Here is an 18,286-nt window from a genome sequence, read left to right on the forward strand (position 1 = left end):
CAACAGAAACACCATGTTGGACCGTTCCAGCTTATTGTCAGCCAATATGCCAGCCTTTTTCCCTGAAAGAAAATGATCCCATTCCCCTCGGACTCACGTCAAATTAGGCAAATTTACAGCTTAGCACTTAAGAATTCTCCGTTTGCCAAGAAAGCAGCAGCAGCGGTGCCGCGCTGTGGCAATTGAAGTGGAATGAGAATTACTCTGGCCTCTGAGAGAGCGCCGGGGCCATTAGATTTTTTTTATTTATTCTTTGCTCCAAGCTCGCCCCTTTTGGTTAAAGACTTATAAAATGATGAAACACTCCCACTCAACTCTGGAGACCTCTGGTCCAACGCTGAGGCAAACTACTTGAAGGGTAATGGCCGCGTGGCCACGAGCCAGCCTGGATCAACCGTTTACTGCACTTGTTTCTGGTCGCTGTCTGCTACTAGTTGTTTGTTACGCTGGCAAAGTCGTGTTTAACTCCGGGGATGACTAATCTGTGGCAATGGGAAAACTTGAGTCAAAGTAAAACAAATAGAACACAATGTTTGGTATTTCTCAGTAAACATTTATGCAACGTGGTCGACAGGAGGCTCATTTTTCACAAGCTGTTTAAAGGGCCAACGCTAATCTTTCTGCTGGATTCTGTTTGTGTTTGTAAGATGACAACTGCGTGTTTACCACATAACATCTCCCATGTAACGTTACACTCCCCCCCCCCCCCCCCACCCCCCCACCTTTTTGAAAATGTCTTCACTTCAAACGGAGCTCGCAGAAATACAGGAACTGTGTTCGTTCCCAACTCGGCACACGTTTATTTTTGAGCACGACGGCCTCATTTGAACTTGTGGCCCAACCATGTGAACTCACGTCCGTCAGCATTTCAAAAGCACCAGTTTGTCTAATCTAGAGGACTTGAGTGTGGGTGTGGGTAAATGATGTTTTTATTGAAATGAAGTTATTGAACTTCATTAATAACTCATAATCTAAAGTGCTAAAATGTCTCTGAGGAAAAGCTGCCTCAGCGTCTGTGATAAAGTCATATAGAGTCACATTGTTCTCATTAACCGTGATGAGCATTTCTGCTGAAGTGCTTTTGAGCAAAAAGTCCTGCCTTCTATCAAACCCTGACCTTTTTTTTTTTTTTTATATCAGAGAGAAACAATGTGGGTCTTTATCGTGACAATCTGATCAGCAGTTTCCGGACGGTTTGCTCAACTTCTTCTCTGTGTGAACTGGCCACAGTTGAATCCAGTTTTTCTGGTTTTTGAAGTGAATAATCTCACCAGCGCTGTTTGTTTTCACTGAACTGAATGTTCCATCAAAACTGTGAGAAGAATGCTTTTGTTATCTTTTTGTCCCAGCAGAATAAAAAATGTGTTGAAAGACAAATATGCCTCGATACACCACCCTTTGAAGAATGTGAGGTGTGTTTATGGGAAAAAAAAGAGTTACCCGGCCAGAAACAACACACAGGTGTTGCACAAGAAAAAATATGTCTGATTCAACACCTGCTGAGCACATACAGAAGTAGATCTGTGCTTCATGGGATCTATGGGGTAATTATATATTTGTATATTTGGAGGAGGATGACGTCAACACTCTTCTGACCAGCGGCTGCTATGTTGAAAAGCTTAAGAACAACCTAGTGCTTTAAGTGTGGTTGGATTTTAAATGGGGAAAATATAAAACAGATGGAAATCTCTGGTTTTTGCAGGTCTTTGTAGACCAGCTTCGGTGTTAGATGTTTGAAACTATCTCATGTTACAGCTCAGACTTTCCCACCAATGGTTTTAACAACGCTCAGCCCATAGACATGAAATTCTTGTTATTTGGGTCACTGTTGAGTACCAAATGTATCATTTGTACCATTTTCTGTGTTGTTGCTGTATATAAATTCTCGTTGTAAGAATTGCTTTGTTTCTTATACATGTAACAATACAGGGCACCTTGCCTTAAGCTCACAGACCTGAGATTACTACGTACACCACACCAAACAAAGGTGCCAAGACTACCTCAGACTGCAGTCGCACACGTCTAACAGCAGCATATCTAAACAGAGCCGCATAAGGCAAAGCCACATGTTCCTATGGCCCTGCATCCAATAAGGTCTTGTTAATGGTAAATTGGATGAGTGTGTGTCCAATTCTCCATTTCCTCAGAGGTGTCTCAGCAGCAACAGCTGCTACCAATGGCAAAGCAGCTTTTTTCACACAGCCCCCCCCCCCCCTTTTCCGCCGTGTGACTGAGGTCTTTCCAAAATAAGCCCATAGACATGCAAAAATAGATAAATGGACATCTATTGCAAAGGGCAGCGGATTTAAAGTGAGGTCTAACTGGGGCAGAGCGCTGAAAGAGGCGAGGGGAAACATCTCATCCAAAAACGTGAACTATAAACGGGCCAATGAAGCAGTAAAATGAGCGGTTCAGCCGTGTCGTATACACATCAGTGATATAGTGTGTAGCTGTGGGTCTCGTCAACAACAAGCTCGACTGTGTCTGATGACAAAGACACGACAGACGGCAGCTCATTCATTTTATGCAAAAGGCTGCTCTTTATTTTCTCGTGGTGTTGAGCAGTATACAATGTGTACTAAAGATGGAAAGACTTTCCTGCGTTCGCAGTCTAGACTGTGATTGCAGAATTTGTTGTTTGAGGATGTAAAATACTGTGATTTGATAGTATAGCACCTTATCTTGTAAATTTAAGTTTTAACTGCGAAGAGAATCTCAGCTGCCAGTCTTAATTACAACATTAATGTTGAGGTGAGGGTTTCATCGCTCTTTCTAACAGGCTGAAGCACGTTCCTGGGTTTTCTGTTTATATTGTAAACCAATTGTGTGTCTGCCGATTTCATGAAGATAAAATAACACTTATAGTTATATAGGTCTTTGAGAGGATGCACCTTCCCATTATTTGTTTGTGGCGATAAACCTAAATTCATAAAGTTCAAGCATTGTTTACCCAAAGGTAAAAATAACAACGTTAGCATTCAACAACTACAGCTCCAGTGAGGATTCAACGGTAGGATAGTGTCTAAGACTCATGGCATGTGTTGATAATTTGTATTATCTTGTTTTAAATGAGAGGGACTCTAATCTTTCTACCAACTTACAGTTGCAGATACGCGTTTAGCTTAGCATATGCTTGAGTTTTTCAAAAAGACAGTTGAATCCGGTTACAAATATTAGCGAGGAGGTCCAGACTAGACACACGAGCTTAAAGCAGCACCAGTAACATGTTATTACAAGTAACACAAACGGCTGCTCATTTTATTTAGATCCAGGCGACGTAGATTGATTTTGAGTTGTGTTTCTGTCCACCTCATGAATGCTAAGTCTAATACTCGCTCTCTTTTAGCTTTGTTTTGGTCTCCACCAGCTTCTGTTTTTTGAAATTCACATTTGCTAGTCTGGTCTGACTCCACCAATTATTAGTGAAATCATTTCTGCTTCAGGAATAATAGGAATATCTTCCAAAAAAAAAATCATCAAAGTTAAAATCACGTGAGTCTGGGAGCATCAACCAGACTGGGGGGGGAGAGATGGCAGATTAACAAACCAGTGAACAGTCTGTTTTGTTTGGATAGCGTGTGCCTGGAGGCAGCTTCTGCAGAGAGATGAGGACAGAACTGAAGTGTACTGTAACGATCACATCTCACTGAAGTATCTCTGTCTCAGGCCCCATGCTGCAGGTGCTTTGTCATGTCGGCAGCCGTCACACTGTAAAGTACATACTGTCCAAACAGCCAATCAGCTCGTGTGCCTTGACTTTAATGGTCTGGAATCATTTTGTTTATTTTTCTGCAGATGTGACACCTGTACAATCAAATATAATCACAATATAGTGATGACGTTATAACACACATTATCACCTTTTTCTGTTGGCTTCATTTAGCGCCTATAGCTCTAGAGAAATAGATGTGTAACATATATTCCCATTGACGCATCTATGGTTGATTATACACTATTTAGAAATGTATTTTATTATTACAATGCATACCTTCATGTCTTAACACTTTATTTCAACCCACTATGTATAGATTGACGTTTTTTTCTGTTATTTGTAGTTTTAGTTATTTTATTGCTGGTGCATCTGATATTTCTCTGATAATTTGTCACTATTACAAATACGCAGATTTAAAAAAAATCTAAATCTATAATTTCAAAATGCATGTCAAATGTGTTTATCACAATTATCAGATATTTTGCTCAGTATCCTAAATGTAATCTGCTTTTTACATCTAAACTTAAAATGCTCCAGCGACTTACTCTTGGTTGTGTGTGAATAATGTTTAATTTGTCTTTATTTCTGTGCGTCCTTTTCTCTTTTTGTTGCAACAATGACGGAGCGTCTTCACAGGTATTATCATAGTTTCATCTCATCATATATGATCACACTCTGTGGCTTCTTGGCCGGCACATTTTTCTCTCTTATTGTTTTTTTAAGCTCTCCCTCTCTGGCTATATTACTGCCGGACTCCACAACAGGCAGGCGGTGAGTCCAGGGCGGGCAAATCTTCATAAATCCTTCCACAATGGCTACCCTCTTCAGACTGCACTGTACAATATCTGTCTTCATCTAAGAGTGCCCAGGCCCAGCCACCTGCTTTTCCTCTGTTCACCCCCTCCCCTCCCCGCTTTGTGAACTTAATAAAAGCTGCCATTAAGCAGTGCTTCATCTGTTTGGGCCCTAATCTGCCTTATAGGCGTCATGTGACCACATATGCAGCGCACACCTGTCGTGTGTGTTCCCAGCCCCCGACTGTCGCCTCTCCACACTGCTCGCTCTCTCACTCAACCTGTTCCTGGCACATCAACCCACTGCATGTCAGCGATGGGCGGCATGCATGCACACATTGTTGGCACTTCTAATATATATGGCCTGGTGTTGTGTTTTGTGTGAAGGTAGAAAGTGTGCATCTGTTGTCAGACTCATTCTTTGACATTCAAAATGACAGCCACAGTGAAAACAGGCCTAAAGTCGTTCAGTATGTTTTTATTTCACCGAGTGAAAAGCTCAATCTTTGCATAAGACATGCAGAAACAGAAGAAAAACATAAATATAGCACAATGAAGATGAACAGCACTGTATCCAAGTGGAAATAAGCAATACGACAAAAATGAATAGTAGTGCTGAGGGCAACAAATTCAAGTAAAAAATTGCTTCATTGTTTACTTTTCATATAAAATGTCTCATGAGTCTAGCCAAATTGAACGCAAACGGGAGATGGCTTTTAGTCCAAAAGTGCAATATATTTTACAAAGTCTAAAATGTTGTTTCTCCACTACGCTGCAGTGAGCAGGAGGCTTTCGTATTACATTTCTCCCAGCAGTGGAAATTCATCTCAGTTTATTTCTCCACCACTTTTTTATACCATCCTTTTTACTCTGTTAATTAAAACAGTAAAATGATCTGTCGTTTCGGCAGCAGCCTATGCGCGATTTGGAGGTCGTTTCCGTCTGGTTTTTGTGTAATATAATTTTCATGTTTATTCTTTTTTTTCTTCTGGTAGATTATATACAGGATGCCAGCTGGCTGACAGATGGTGATGCCTTTACCCAATTTTTTTCCTTTTTTTTTTTTTTTTTTATAAAAAAAAAAAAAAAACATCACAAGAGAAGAGAAGGAGGAAGGACAGGAACAGCTGTAGACGAAGGGACAGAGAGAACCAGCACATCGGCCACTGGGTGCCATGAGGGAGTAGGAGGAGAACCCAGCACATGGCTCAAGGCAAAAAAAAAAAAAGAACTAAAAAAAAAGAAAAGAAATGTGCCCTGTTAACACTGAACAAGACACAGAGAGCCATCTTGTTAGCAGTAGCAGGCCTCCAAATCTCCCTAATGGTCCTCGGCTCTGATCTTGTTCTCACACCAGAATGTCATGAACAACGGGTGACCCCAACAACAAATATTGTTGACTCCTCTACCTGCATGAATGCAGATGTTTTTTTTTTTTTTTTTTTACATTTTTTTTGTTGGTTCCTTCAAATTCTGTGACAGAAAAGTGTCCCAGTTGGATTTAAAGCGGAACAAAGCAGGGAAAAGGCGCACAAGGTCATGAAATATGAATCGAAGCTCTGAGCAGCTGGAGCCACAGGCGTGTGTTCGGTGGCCTGTCTGTCTCTCTCACGGGGGGAGACGCACACACACACACACACACACACACACACACACACTCGCTCTTACTTCAGTAGTGTCAGTGACGGATAGAAAAAAGACACAGAGAGATCGCTGTCGTGACCTTTTGCCCCGCTGTCGTCCAGCAGCACCTTTACCCTCCACACAGGACCCACAACGTCCTCAGGCTGAAGCACTATCAATCACTACATGTGTATAGTTATAATAATTATAGTTTCTTTATTTTCAACTTTTTACAAATCCTGCTATTTCACACCCTCCCACACTTACGCATACATACACACACACACACACACACACTGAATTCAAGTGCACAATGTCTCCCAGCCCCTACAGTTATCTGATGAGAAAAGAAAAACAAACGTTGTGACGCCGCTGCTTTGCAGCAGAGTCCCGGGAGACCGTTCAGTCTGTGAACGAGGCATGCCCACAGCAAAGTAAATATAAACCAAGAATTTCAATTAATGAGGAAAAGAAGAAAAAAAAAAAAGCACACACACATAGATAAATGACAGTGAATAAAATGAGTCGTTAAATAAAACAGAAACATAGATGAATGAATTCAAATCAGTGTATTTTAGTTTGAGCTTCTGACATAGTTTGGAAAAAGAAAAAAAAGAAATCCTGCAAACATAACGGAATCTTCCAATACTACAGTATGAACAACCTTTTCCAAAAGATCTGGGCTAATTAAAAAAAGGTCACGCACACAAGCAAACTATGATGAGGCTATTTGAATTTTTTTACTTTTTATTATTCATTTCTCCTCTTAACGGTTTTCTTTTTAAAGGAAGCTGTTCACGAAAGAGCATTTTGTTCATATATAGTTATTTTTTTACAGAGGAAAATACTGTACAACCTTTTTTTTTTTTCTTCTCAAAACATTATCTGGAGGAATATCATCTACACACATTATTCCCTATATTATGATCATTTATTTCCAATGCCAAGTTCAGGAGATTATTCATGATCAGTGTGTCAAACATATTCGTTCAATATAAACCAGCGGGTGTCTTTGAACGATTTATAATTTAGCACTACAGTAAGTGAGCATTGCCATGAACTTCTTAAGAATTCATTTAAAATCACAGTCTGTATTAGTGTTTCTCATCAGGGCGCTGTCTTTCTGGTGCACCCATTTCCTTTTTATTTTTCTTCAAACTGTCGAATCACGGAAGCAAAATAAAAACCCAGTCTTTAAATAAATCACAGAACAACAGTTCTTTGTCACACTAACATCTATTTGTGCATTAAAGCAAAAGTGAACTAAAACAACATCTTTAAAGCAAAATTCCCTGTTAAAAGATATTTATCATATTTTTTTTTCAGACGGTAAAAATGAACCTAAAAAGTGCAATAACACCCTAGAAAATTCTCATTGGAAGGTCACATAAATATTAAATAAAAACCGTTACAACAGGAGCTAAACCACAGCCATAGTGAATGGAAAAAAAAAGCCATTGAGACATTTTCGATCTGTAAATTTTCAAACATAAAACACACTCTCTGACGTCCCCCACCGATCTCTGCATCTGAGTGACTCATCGTCTGACCCCCCCCCCCCCCCCCCCAACACATCCTGACTCTCCGGCCGTTAATCACAACCTCGCCTGCTTACAGATCGATATGCTTCTGACTAACAACACAACAAAAACGACATAATAACACAAAGATGCAAATGGTAACAAAAATATTTTTTAAATATGCTCATGAGTTATCTATCATCATCGTAATCATCGTGGTCAGCTAATATAAAAGTGCACTATTCACACACAAGCTTGATTCCTCTGCAGGGGGGTTAGATTACAAGGGCTGCGCTTGGTTTTGGTGCTAGTTGAACATTTCTAGCAGAATGTCAGAGAACTGTTGAGCTTGCTGGAGTCCCGACTGCCGAGACTGACCAAATATTTACTGGTCAATTCCACATGTCATTGAGAACAAAGAAAAACATCTGAGAGAGATGGGAACAAGCAAAATGTAACTCCTTTTTCCCTCAGAGTCTCATAATAATAATAATAATACAGGAAAAAAGATCAAATGTTTGAATGTATCCTGTTTCCCCTTAGTGATCCTCCCTTTTTGTATGTATCCCCGGCCCTGCAGTTCATGTCGCCTGTACCAGCAATTTCCTTTTGTATATCGTCGTTCACACACACACACACACACACACACACACACACACACACACACACACACACACACACACACACGCACACACTTACATATATAGTTATATAGAGAGATTTGTTTTTGTTTTTCTGACTTTTTTTTTTTTTTATCCACACACAAAAAAGTGAAAAAAATTAAAATAAATTAAAGTCAAACATGCACGCACACAAAAAGACTGATGTGTAGTAAAATGCTTTACATTGCTGCCCTGTGTGTAAACCAGGGCCTAATTCTGTGTCTCCGTTCATATTTTTCTTTTTTTAATGCATAATTGAATTAATAATGTTGGTCATCTTGTAAACATCATAATAAATCATTTTGGGCTGTCATTTTTCTCCACGTTGTTTTCTGTTGTCGTCTGAAGTCTCTTTACATGATAAATGAGGCCGCTTTCATTCTTGTTTGTTCATAGTACACAGAGTATTTCTTCAGTCCCTACAGTCACTGGTAGTTTTTCTTTCATTTCTTTTCCAGTTGGGAAGTATCAGTGTGGTTATCAGAAGCATCAAAACTCTCGCCATTGTCCTTTTCACCATCAGGCTCCGGCATCGAATCGTCATTCGAGTCACTGTTGAGCTCTGCCTCATCCTCATCCTCCTCGTCCTCCTCGTCCTCGTCCTCCTCCTCCTCTGCGTGCGCCTCCTCCTCTGGCGACAGGTCATCCTCGGCCTCTCCGGACGTTCCTGTGGTGTCGTCCTGAGCTGCCGGCAGACCCAGCAGCGGTGCCGGGTTGTTGTGGCTGGACCGCACCGCTTCGTGGTGCATTTTCTTGCTGAGGTCCAGTGAGTCGCTGAGACCCAGACCGGCGGCGTTCTTCAGGAAGAACAGGGAGCTGCTGGTGTCGGTGCCCAGGTTGAGGGAGCCGTCCAGGCTGATGGAGGACGGTGGGTACAGGCGGTTATACTCTGACCCGATGCTACCTGTTGGATAGATCATGGAGGGAGCGCTACTGTTAATGCTGCGGGACAAACAGTGGACGCCAATGGGGGAAGAAGAAGAAAGACCCATGGAGATCAGAGGGACCGCAGACAGGCTTCCTCCCAGGTGGTGCACCCCTTCCTGTTTGGGCGACACAGACGGCAGCTCGCCACGCTCCTGCTTCTCGTGCTTTCTCTTGTGGGAGTCCATCTGGGACATGCCCACCACCGTGTGCTTACACTCGGGGAAGGTGCAGTGGAAGTGCGAGCACTTGAGCTTATATTTGCAGTCGGGAACCTCACAATCGACACTGGAGCTGAACTGGCAGAAGCCAGCGGCGGTGATCACGTCTTGCTTGCCGTGGTGCTTGCGGTGGGCCGTCACCTTGGTGCTGTCGGTGCAGCGGAAGCCGCAGCGCAGACAGTGGAAGTGGGTGCTGTTGCCTGAAAACTGGCAGTCAGGGAAGCTGCAGCTGAGTGAGGATTTGAAGCGCTTGAAGTCATCCAGGACCAGGTTGTCCACGCGGTCGTGGTGCTGCGCATGCTTGTACATGTGGGTGCGGCCGCAGAACTTGTAGCCACAGTTCTCCCGTGTACAGTGGTAGTGGGTCACTTTCAGAGAAAACTGGCAGCCCGGGTCCTTGCAGTTCTCGTAGAGGTCATAGCGCCTGAAGCCCTCCAGCATCATCCCCTCATCCAGCATCTTACGTGACGACGGGGTCTTGCGGCGCTTGCCGAATGGTGACATGTCCTCGATGATCCAAAAGCGCTTCTTTGCACCGGTGGCCGTGGGAATGGAGATGGTGTTGCCTGAAACAAGGAAGGAAGCACATTAAACTATAATCACTCGGTTCACAAAGTAAACTACAAGCAAATTACATTGCGAGACCGTCCTGGTTGAAACTCTAATGTGCGACCTTACTCAGCCAGAAGTGGTTCACAGCTGAGTAAGCACAGAGAGCCACAATTTGTTTTATTCCTAATTCCCAGAATGATTAAAGGAGGGGGGAAGTGACAGATTGACTTTGGAACATGACACTTTTACAGGGTGTCTCCAGCCTCCAAACAGAGGCGGAGCTGTGGGTCTTAACCGACCCTCTTATCTCCATGTTGTTTTATGAGGGGCACCCACCTTTTGCTACACCCTAATAATGGGATCCCTGTTCTGCAAGACAGGAAGCAGTGGGCCTCGATAAAACTTGAGGCGTGATTAAAATAAGAGGCTGGTAATGCAGCCTGGTTAATGGGAGCTAAACAAGGTCCCGGCTTCTTACTACAGGTGCCAAATGTCTCATAATCCTAGTAAAACGGGGAGTAAAAACACACACAGAGGTGTAGGTGAGGTAATTATACACATTTGTTACTATACCCACTCAGTAAGCATGCACATTTCTTCATTCATTTTCTTTTTTTTGCATGCTGGAAAGCCTTTTTTTTAAATTTCCCCATCTTTCCCCAACAATACTGCAGAGAAAGACTGGATCACACAGTTAAATACTGCTCAGGACTCAATTGACAGTGACAGCTGCAGTGTTGGTTTGCGCCGGGGATAAGTACCTGCAGCATCCTGCACTATAGGGACGTCATTTCTAACCGGAGACGGAGTGGCAATGATGGGGCTGAAAGCTGGTGTGTTGGTTGGCATGACAACACTCCGAGTGGCTCCCAGAGAGGCGCTGAGCAGAGAGTATGACAGACAGGATGGAGAGAGGAGGTATGGGAGTGAGGACAGAGGAGGTCGGAGGAGAGCGGGAGAGAGGGATGGGACCTGGCACTGGAGGCCAGGCTGAGGAGCGAAGTGAGGAAGAGGTGGTGGTGGTGGAGGAGGCGGGGAAGAAGGAGGTGCATTTTGGGTTGCGCTAGTGTCAGCAGGGGTGGTAGGAGCAGAAGTGGTGGCGAACCAGCCTTGTCCTGGAGAGACAGGTTGACCAGAGAGGGTGAAGGACAGACAAGAGGGGAAGAAACACACAGACGGGTACACACACACAAACAAGGACCAAATCCCACACACAAACACACACACACACACACACACACACACACACACAGAGGGATGGGAGGTAAAAAGGGAAAGATAAAAGATAAGAGAATGATACAAAATGAGGCCCATTCAAGACAAGTAACCCACCAGCCAAAACAACAATGGTGCGAGTAGTGGATAATATTGCTCACACATGGAGGCTCAGATTTAGAAGAAAAAAGCAGAGAATTCCTATATTCAGTCAGTTTGAGGGGAAAGGAGACTGTTTCTCCTTTTCCTTTCCTTTCTCCCACCATTCAAACTACTAAAAGTGCACACAGGGATGATCTCGGGCCAAAGGAAAATGTAATAAGCTACATACAGTGCAATAACTCAAACCACTGAGGTACAAAATGGAAGTTTTATGAGGATGACCAGGCAAACTGCAAAAGACCTTGTCCGTGACTCGGAACATAAGAATACTGCATTGTCATCAACCTCATATATTATGATTTATGTGTCATTATGTTATTGATTGTAAATGAAACTACGAAACCAAAAAAATACATGATTGAAGAATGAAATGACAAGTCGCTGGTTTTCCGGGTAAGGTAGACGAATGTGGACTTGAAGCATGACGCATGATGCTGAATGTAAGATTATAAAACTTGAATTCCCGACAGGTATTTGTTGTTGTTGCATGTCCTCACCTGCTGGAGAACCATCGCCTACAGGTGTGCTGGAGCAGCTCCGGTCCTGGTTGGAGGACTCGGAGGAGAGGCCCAAGGGGCTGCCCCCTCCTCCCATGTAGTCCATGTAATCATCAGTCTCGTCCATCATGGCGGACGAGAAGCTGGAGTTCATACCAGGATGGGTCCCCATCATGCCAGATCCATCTGGCCTCTGGCCCAGCGGCATCACCTGGAAAACAAATAATCTTTGTTGTAAGTGATGTGCGTGCAGGGCAGGCAGCGCCTCACCTAAGCTACAAATAAAGGTTGAGACTTAAACTAGAACTATTTCCTGTTCAAAGCCATGATGGGAACTCCTAACTCAACGCTGCCAACGTTTACCAGTAGCGGATAGCTTAAGGGCCGCGATCAGCCTGGAAATCAGCTGTGGCCGCTAAAGGTAAACAAACACCCGGATCTTACCGAGCGGAAGGAACTAAACAGTACACAGACTTTTCAAACAGAATGAGTGACTAATGTTATGTGGCTGCTGCCAGATAAGCAAGCTTTCTTGTTTTTGTTGTCCATGCCTACTCTTCTCCTCCAGCACCGACAGCGTGTGAATAAATGGGGGGGGGGGGGGGGGCACTGTGACCTGAACCATCAGCCAAGATCTCTGCTGAAGCATGAACACTTCACGGCCGTGTCCACTTTCAGATCGCCTTGAAACACCTCCAGCATGAGTGGCATTGGCACTGTATGACGTCATGCGCAATGCAAAGTTAAAGGAAAAACACGAGATATTAAGAAAGCCTCATGGTCGTGACCTGTTAACCTGCCAAGCAAGAGCCAGCCTTTCGGGGAAACAACTTCTACAACAACACTGACATCTTCGTGCAGAGGGATGGGTGCATTGCCTTCATCTACAAATACAGTGAGTACCTTACAGTTGTACCGAAAACCATATCATCCTGAAACTCCATTCATAACATGAACAGTTCAATTCTTATTATCAATAAACTAAGGCAACATTGAGTGCAGTAGTCCACACACACACACACACACACACACACACATACAGCGCGTGAAGCAGTGTTTCAGTCCACTGTCCAAAAGTTAAAATTCATAGAAAAAAACCCCAGCTATAATCATTTTCTAAATGTTTTAACCCAACGAAATATTCTGCTTCAATCCATATTTGTTGGCATAGACTTTCATATAAACAGATACATTTGTTCACCCTTTTAAGAGCTTTGTGTACGCTGTCTGATGTTAGGCTACTGCGCACTGACGCCAATATTTCTCTCTATAGTTTTTCCTTATCCTTGTGTGCTGTAGCCAGACGCTCCTTGTGTGTAGTTGTCAGTGCGCTTTTTTGCTCAATTTGTTGGAGTGATTAAGCTGTTTTCTGTTGGTGCGCTGACACCATGATTTCGCTCTCTTTTTTCCATATCCTGGCGGCCAGATTTTCGTTGTGCATGTGTGTGTGGTTGAGCTTTTGCACATTTTACAAGAGTGAATACGTTTTTTACTGGTGCGCTGACACCAAGCGTGCATTCTCTCTCTCTGTGGGCGTTTATTGTGTTGTACGTCTGCCTAACTAATGTAGACGTTATTTTGGACTATATTATCCATGCGCAATGTGGACATATCCATATGCTACACTGATAAGTTGCTGCGTACGCCTGGCATAGATTTCACCGCACTTTATCTGAAACAAACATCATGGGAGGTAGCTTGTCATTAATGCAGGTGTTGGCTTTTGGCACACAACCAAGCATTTCTCAAGGCAACAAAAGTTTTCTGAAAGAATGAACGTCACGCATTATATAAAGGTTCAACATGAAAAAAGAACAAACAGAACTAGAAAATCCACATGTTTAACTCCAGTTACGGTACAGCATGTACCGCAGAGGTTAAGTTAGGAAAAGGAGTATACTCCACAGTGAAAAATGTCACATCAAAAGAATGTCATGAGTGATTTGTAACCGACTGGTATGACAGGATATGACCGGTGCTCTCTGTTTTGCTCCGAATGAACTTGTTCAGTTTTCAGAATCTGACTCATAATAAACACCAAAACCAATCAAACTAGGTACATACGTCTTGTAGACTTTGGACACCAACTAATTATTGTTGAGCTGAAACATTAAAAACCTCAAACTGGTTAAAGAAGAAAAGCAGATTTAAAAAATGTTCACAGTGAAAATCAGTTATAGCTTTTTGTTTAGCAGCTCATTTGCATATTCCTTTTCACTTATTGGAACAGAAACAACAACTACGGTATGCTTTTGTGGGAACATGACATTTAAATGTAACATCTGGGTTTGTGTGAAAACCGGCAAAATCAAAATCGATGGGCTTTGACGATAGGATAATACATCCAAACATCTACACTCTATAAATAAGCACAATACATTCCCCATTGAATTACTTAGTCAGAGGGCGGGTGAGGTGCTTGGGTTTGTTAGAATATGTTTCAATAAACCCGCTCGACGTCTGTTTAAGTTCACTGAGGTGTTCAGCTTGTATTTTCAGCCAATTACACTTTTCGATTGTTTTGCGAACGTACCTGGGATGGGACTCGGTCGAAGTTCTTCCCGAGCATCCGCCTCATGTGTTTGCGTGCATGTGAGGTCATCTGGTGCTTGAGCAGGAAGGAGAACTGGCAAGCCTCGCGGATGCAGTGGAAGTGGCTGTTGACTTGGTTATACTTACAACCTGAAGAGAGAAGACCAGCAACAGTTCTTAAACTGCTCCATTTGCAGATGGATTCATCTCTGGCTCATCGTGAGGCGTCTGAGAACAGCGACTGCGCTAAATGCAATATTATCAGTGCGGCGGTGTTATGATTAGATCAAACGCAAAGTGAAATATTTTGAGTTTTTTTAATTTTTTTTATTTCATGATATAGCGCCGAACAAAAGAGGGATCGGTTTCAAAGTGTTTGGGAGTGTACATGTAGGAGGAATATTAGATCACTCCGGTGTCACACTGAGCAAGTCAAGGCTTCTGTGCACTAAACCTGTGGAGCTCTTTTATTACACTGACATGCTTTATTCAATTAGGAATTTACATAAATAAATTCTCATTTTCTGTGGGCCAATAATGCACACACCCCTGCAAACCAAAGTAAATATACAATTATTACCATATTAAATTCATTTTTCAAAGTATCTCCATTGTCATTTTTCCTTTTGTCCTCCGTCGTGCTGCTGCGTGCTTCATATTCTTCTGTTCTTTTCTAGTGTTTTAACCGGTGTAGCTCTAATTGCTTTATGATTTCAAATTAAATGAATGTTCCGTTTTGTGCCTGTTAATCAAATACCATTATATAAAAGCAGGCAGAAATAATTGAAAGAGTAACATGCTGGGCATGTGCTAGCATGCCAGTAACCATGGCACCCAGTTTTAAGAGCACAACACGTCTGTGTCATCAAATAGCTTTGGCACACACCGTGTTTGAAACACGCAAAGTTGTGCAAATAACAGTAGCCCCCGTGACTCGGAGGGCCTTTTGTGAGACGGAAACCAGGTAACATCATCAGCGGTGTTCGGTTTAATGTCGCTGCCATGGATACTGGCAACCCATCAATTCTTTATGACAGGCGTGCTAGCGATGGTAATCCTCTCTGTGTTTCCCACAGCCCACACAATACCATTGGCAGATCAGGCTGGGGACAAAAAACAGCTGTTTAGGGCCTGTATTTGTGTGCTTTGTCTCTGCGTTCTGAAAAGCTTGTGTAACCGCCTGAAAAAAACAGATCACTTTTAATTCATTTCTGTGTGATGGCAGCGGTGGCTGTGAGGCGCAGCTTCAGAACACAAACAGCCTAAACCAGACAAGCCGGATAATTAACAAACACAAACCTAATTGCTCATTTCTGACAGGGGCAAAAGGAAGAAGAAAACAACCTGGATGTGATTGCCCCCTCCCCCTTCGACGGCATTGCTCACATAGTAAAGGCGAGACTACCTTTGGGACATGATGTGCCGTTGTGGATATGCAAAACACAGCAACAAAACCCGTGAGGCGGACTTCTTTCATGCCTCTTTATCAACTCGCATAGCATGACACTGTGTTTGCCGACACTGGTCTCTCTCCCTTTTGTAAACACAGGTAATATATCCTCCTGCCACCAAAAATCCATCTACGTCTTTCTCAATTTAAAACTTTTAATCCAGACGGTGCTCCAGGTAGAATATTAATAAAAGCTGGAGTGTGAGAAAAAGTGACGGCAGGCCAAAACTTCTACTAAACTTAAAATCATATCAGATGTGTTTTTTTTTTTCTTACCCAGCCTCCCACACTCCTCCCTCTTGGTGAAATATTTGAAGCCATTGGCGGCGCGGCGTTCTGCCTTTTCGTGCTTCTTCACGTGCCATGGCAGCTTGGTGGTGATGTTAGTGACAAAGCTGCAGCCGGTCCGCAGACAGTGATAGTGGCCCCTCATTCTGAACTCGCAGTGCTGCAGATGAAACACAGAGTTTCCAATTTCATGAGTCAAATATGTTTGAAAGCTTGACTTGATCTTTCTTTGTGTGCCAAGTCAAAGTCAACACTACACACAGCTTCTCCAAAAACATAAACAAACACTTCACAGCCCTTTTTATTTTTATTTTTTATTATTTCTGCTCATTTGGAACATCCCACATTTCTAAGCACGATGGCTTTATTTTTTTTTCCTTCCCACAAACACCCCTCCTTTTGAACATGTCTGTACACCACCATCTGTTTGTGAGGCCCAGATCCCAAAGGACTGGTCCAAATATGATCAGCTCAGTTCAGGAGATGCAGACTAAGGGGCGGAGGAGGGAGGAGGAGGATGAGGAGGGGGAGGGAGAGGGGGAGGGTTAGGGAGGGGGGGGATTTTTGCGAGAGGGGTGATTTTCGACACATTAATGAATTCATTTAAATGGTTTTCCAAATACGGGCTCATGAGAGCAGGCAGGGGCTGCCATTTAGGTTTCATTTGCGAAGCATTCCCCTGATTTTTGCCCTATTCCAGACAGCCTTGTTTACTGTGCAAGTGACAATGATTTATTGGGTAATATCAGCTAAATTGGCCTTTTCTGAGAGGAGAATGCGGCAGTCAAAATGACATCATTGACATATAAACAGGCATTACTGGGGTGAGTCGACTGTCTTTTTCAGCAGAGATGGAAGACGGGGAGCGGCGGTTGTGAAAGCCTTGAGTCAAATAACCTCAAATACCGGTCTAATAGATAGCATACTTCATGCTTAGAAACCTCCGGGAGATGACAGTAGGTGATTCAGCTCCTGGCGCACTTATCAAGCCTCACTCACCTGGTTGGGACAGAGACACTGGAGAGAGAAGTAGGAAAACTGGTCGCGGACGTTGATCAGGTTGTTGTTGGGGTTGATGTGGTCCAAACAGTGGGACTCGGCCTTGCCAGTTGTCTTGCACACATACTTGCAATTCCCAAACAAGCAGTGGAAGTGGAACTTGTTGCTGTACTTGCAGTCAGTAGCCAAACAGGGATCACTGGATGAATAAAAAAAAAAACGGAAAATGCAGTTTATGGTCGAATAAACACACTGTACTGTTAACGTAACAGGAAGAAGCTAAATGTTTCTCCTACTTTTCCGGAAACTGCAGGAAACCAGGTTTGACTTGGGGTTTAGAATTCTCCAGAGAGGTGGTGGCCAGAAGGGAGTTGGCCGGCAGGTTGGGCATCGAGGCCGGCATCTGAGGGATGCTGCCAGTCAGCTGCTTCCAGGCCAGCAGGGCGGGAGGCGGGGAGCTGTAGCCACCAGAGGAGGTGAGGTGTGCCACATCCATGGAGGGGTTGTTGGCCATAGAGACGGGGGCAGCGGGCTGCAGCAAGGCCCCCTCACCGGAGTCCTTGCCCTCACCGAACTGAGGCTCTGACTTCACGTTCAAGGTGGCGCGGAGGTGGAAGCTGAGAAACAAGATGGAAGCTCATTTTTTTATGTTGATCAATAAAGCCGAACGCTAAAATGTGGAAAGGGAGTATTTTCAGATTATGAAGCAGCGGAAACACTCACTTAGCATGTTTTATGGCCCCATCCACAGTGCTGAAGAGTGCGCCGCAATCCTCCACCATGCAGTGAAAGTGCACTTTCTGTAGGAAGTCACACTGAGCCTCACAGAAGTCGTCTGTGTCAAACCTTTAACACAAACAGATAATGAAGACTGTCAGTTTTTTTTTCCGCCTTCCCAGAACATTGACAAACAGCTGGCTCGACTCGTGATCTGACGGTAAATGTCCTTTGTGCTGCAAGTCATTACAAATTCCTGCAAGACCAGATTCTTTGTATTTCAGGGGGTTTTCAGTGATGCAGTACGTGAGGAATTGTATTTACAGAAAAAGGTCCTTCTATGCACAGTGCTTTTAAACACTCTGACTGTATTCTCGCTTTCAAAACAAATGAGTCAAGTCTAACTCCAGCGACTCTT

At 43.4% G+C, this 18,286-nt stretch overlaps 1 protein-coding gene across 1 annotated transcript in view; it reads right to left on the reverse strand.

The window, feature by feature from the left end:
- Positions 1–8,544: 8,544 nt before the first annotated feature.
- The window catches only part of casz1 (castor zinc finger 1), a 59,174-nt gene continuing 49,432 nt past the window's right edge, over positions 8,545–18,286 (reverse strand). The window contains exons 13-20 of the mRNA XM_076102322.1: positions 17,875–17,997; positions 17,448–17,768; positions 17,152–17,350; positions 16,141–16,312; positions 14,416–14,564; positions 11,883–12,093; positions 10,770–11,123; positions 8,545–10,022 (exon numbers count right to left, since the gene is read on the reverse strand). Of these exons, the coding sequence (XP_075958437.1) occupies positions 8,755–10,022; positions 10,770–11,123; positions 11,883–12,093; positions 14,416–14,564; positions 16,141–16,312; positions 17,152–17,350; positions 17,448–17,768; positions 17,875–17,997 (2,797 nt within the window). The 3' untranslated portion in view covers positions 8,545–8,754. The remainder of the gene's footprint in view (positions 10,023–10,769; positions 11,124–11,882; positions 12,094–14,415; positions 14,565–16,140; positions 16,313–17,151; positions 17,351–17,447; positions 17,769–17,874; positions 17,998–18,286) is intronic.

The sequence above is a fragment of the Anarhichas minor genome, unplaced genomic scaffold, assembly GCF_050575085.1.
Source record: "Anarhichas minor isolate MPS153535 unplaced genomic scaffold, ASM5057508v1 ptg000003l, whole genome shotgun sequence".
Classification (NCBI taxonomy): domain Eukaryota; kingdom Metazoa; phylum Chordata; class Actinopteri; order Perciformes; family Anarhichadidae; genus Anarhichas; species Anarhichas minor.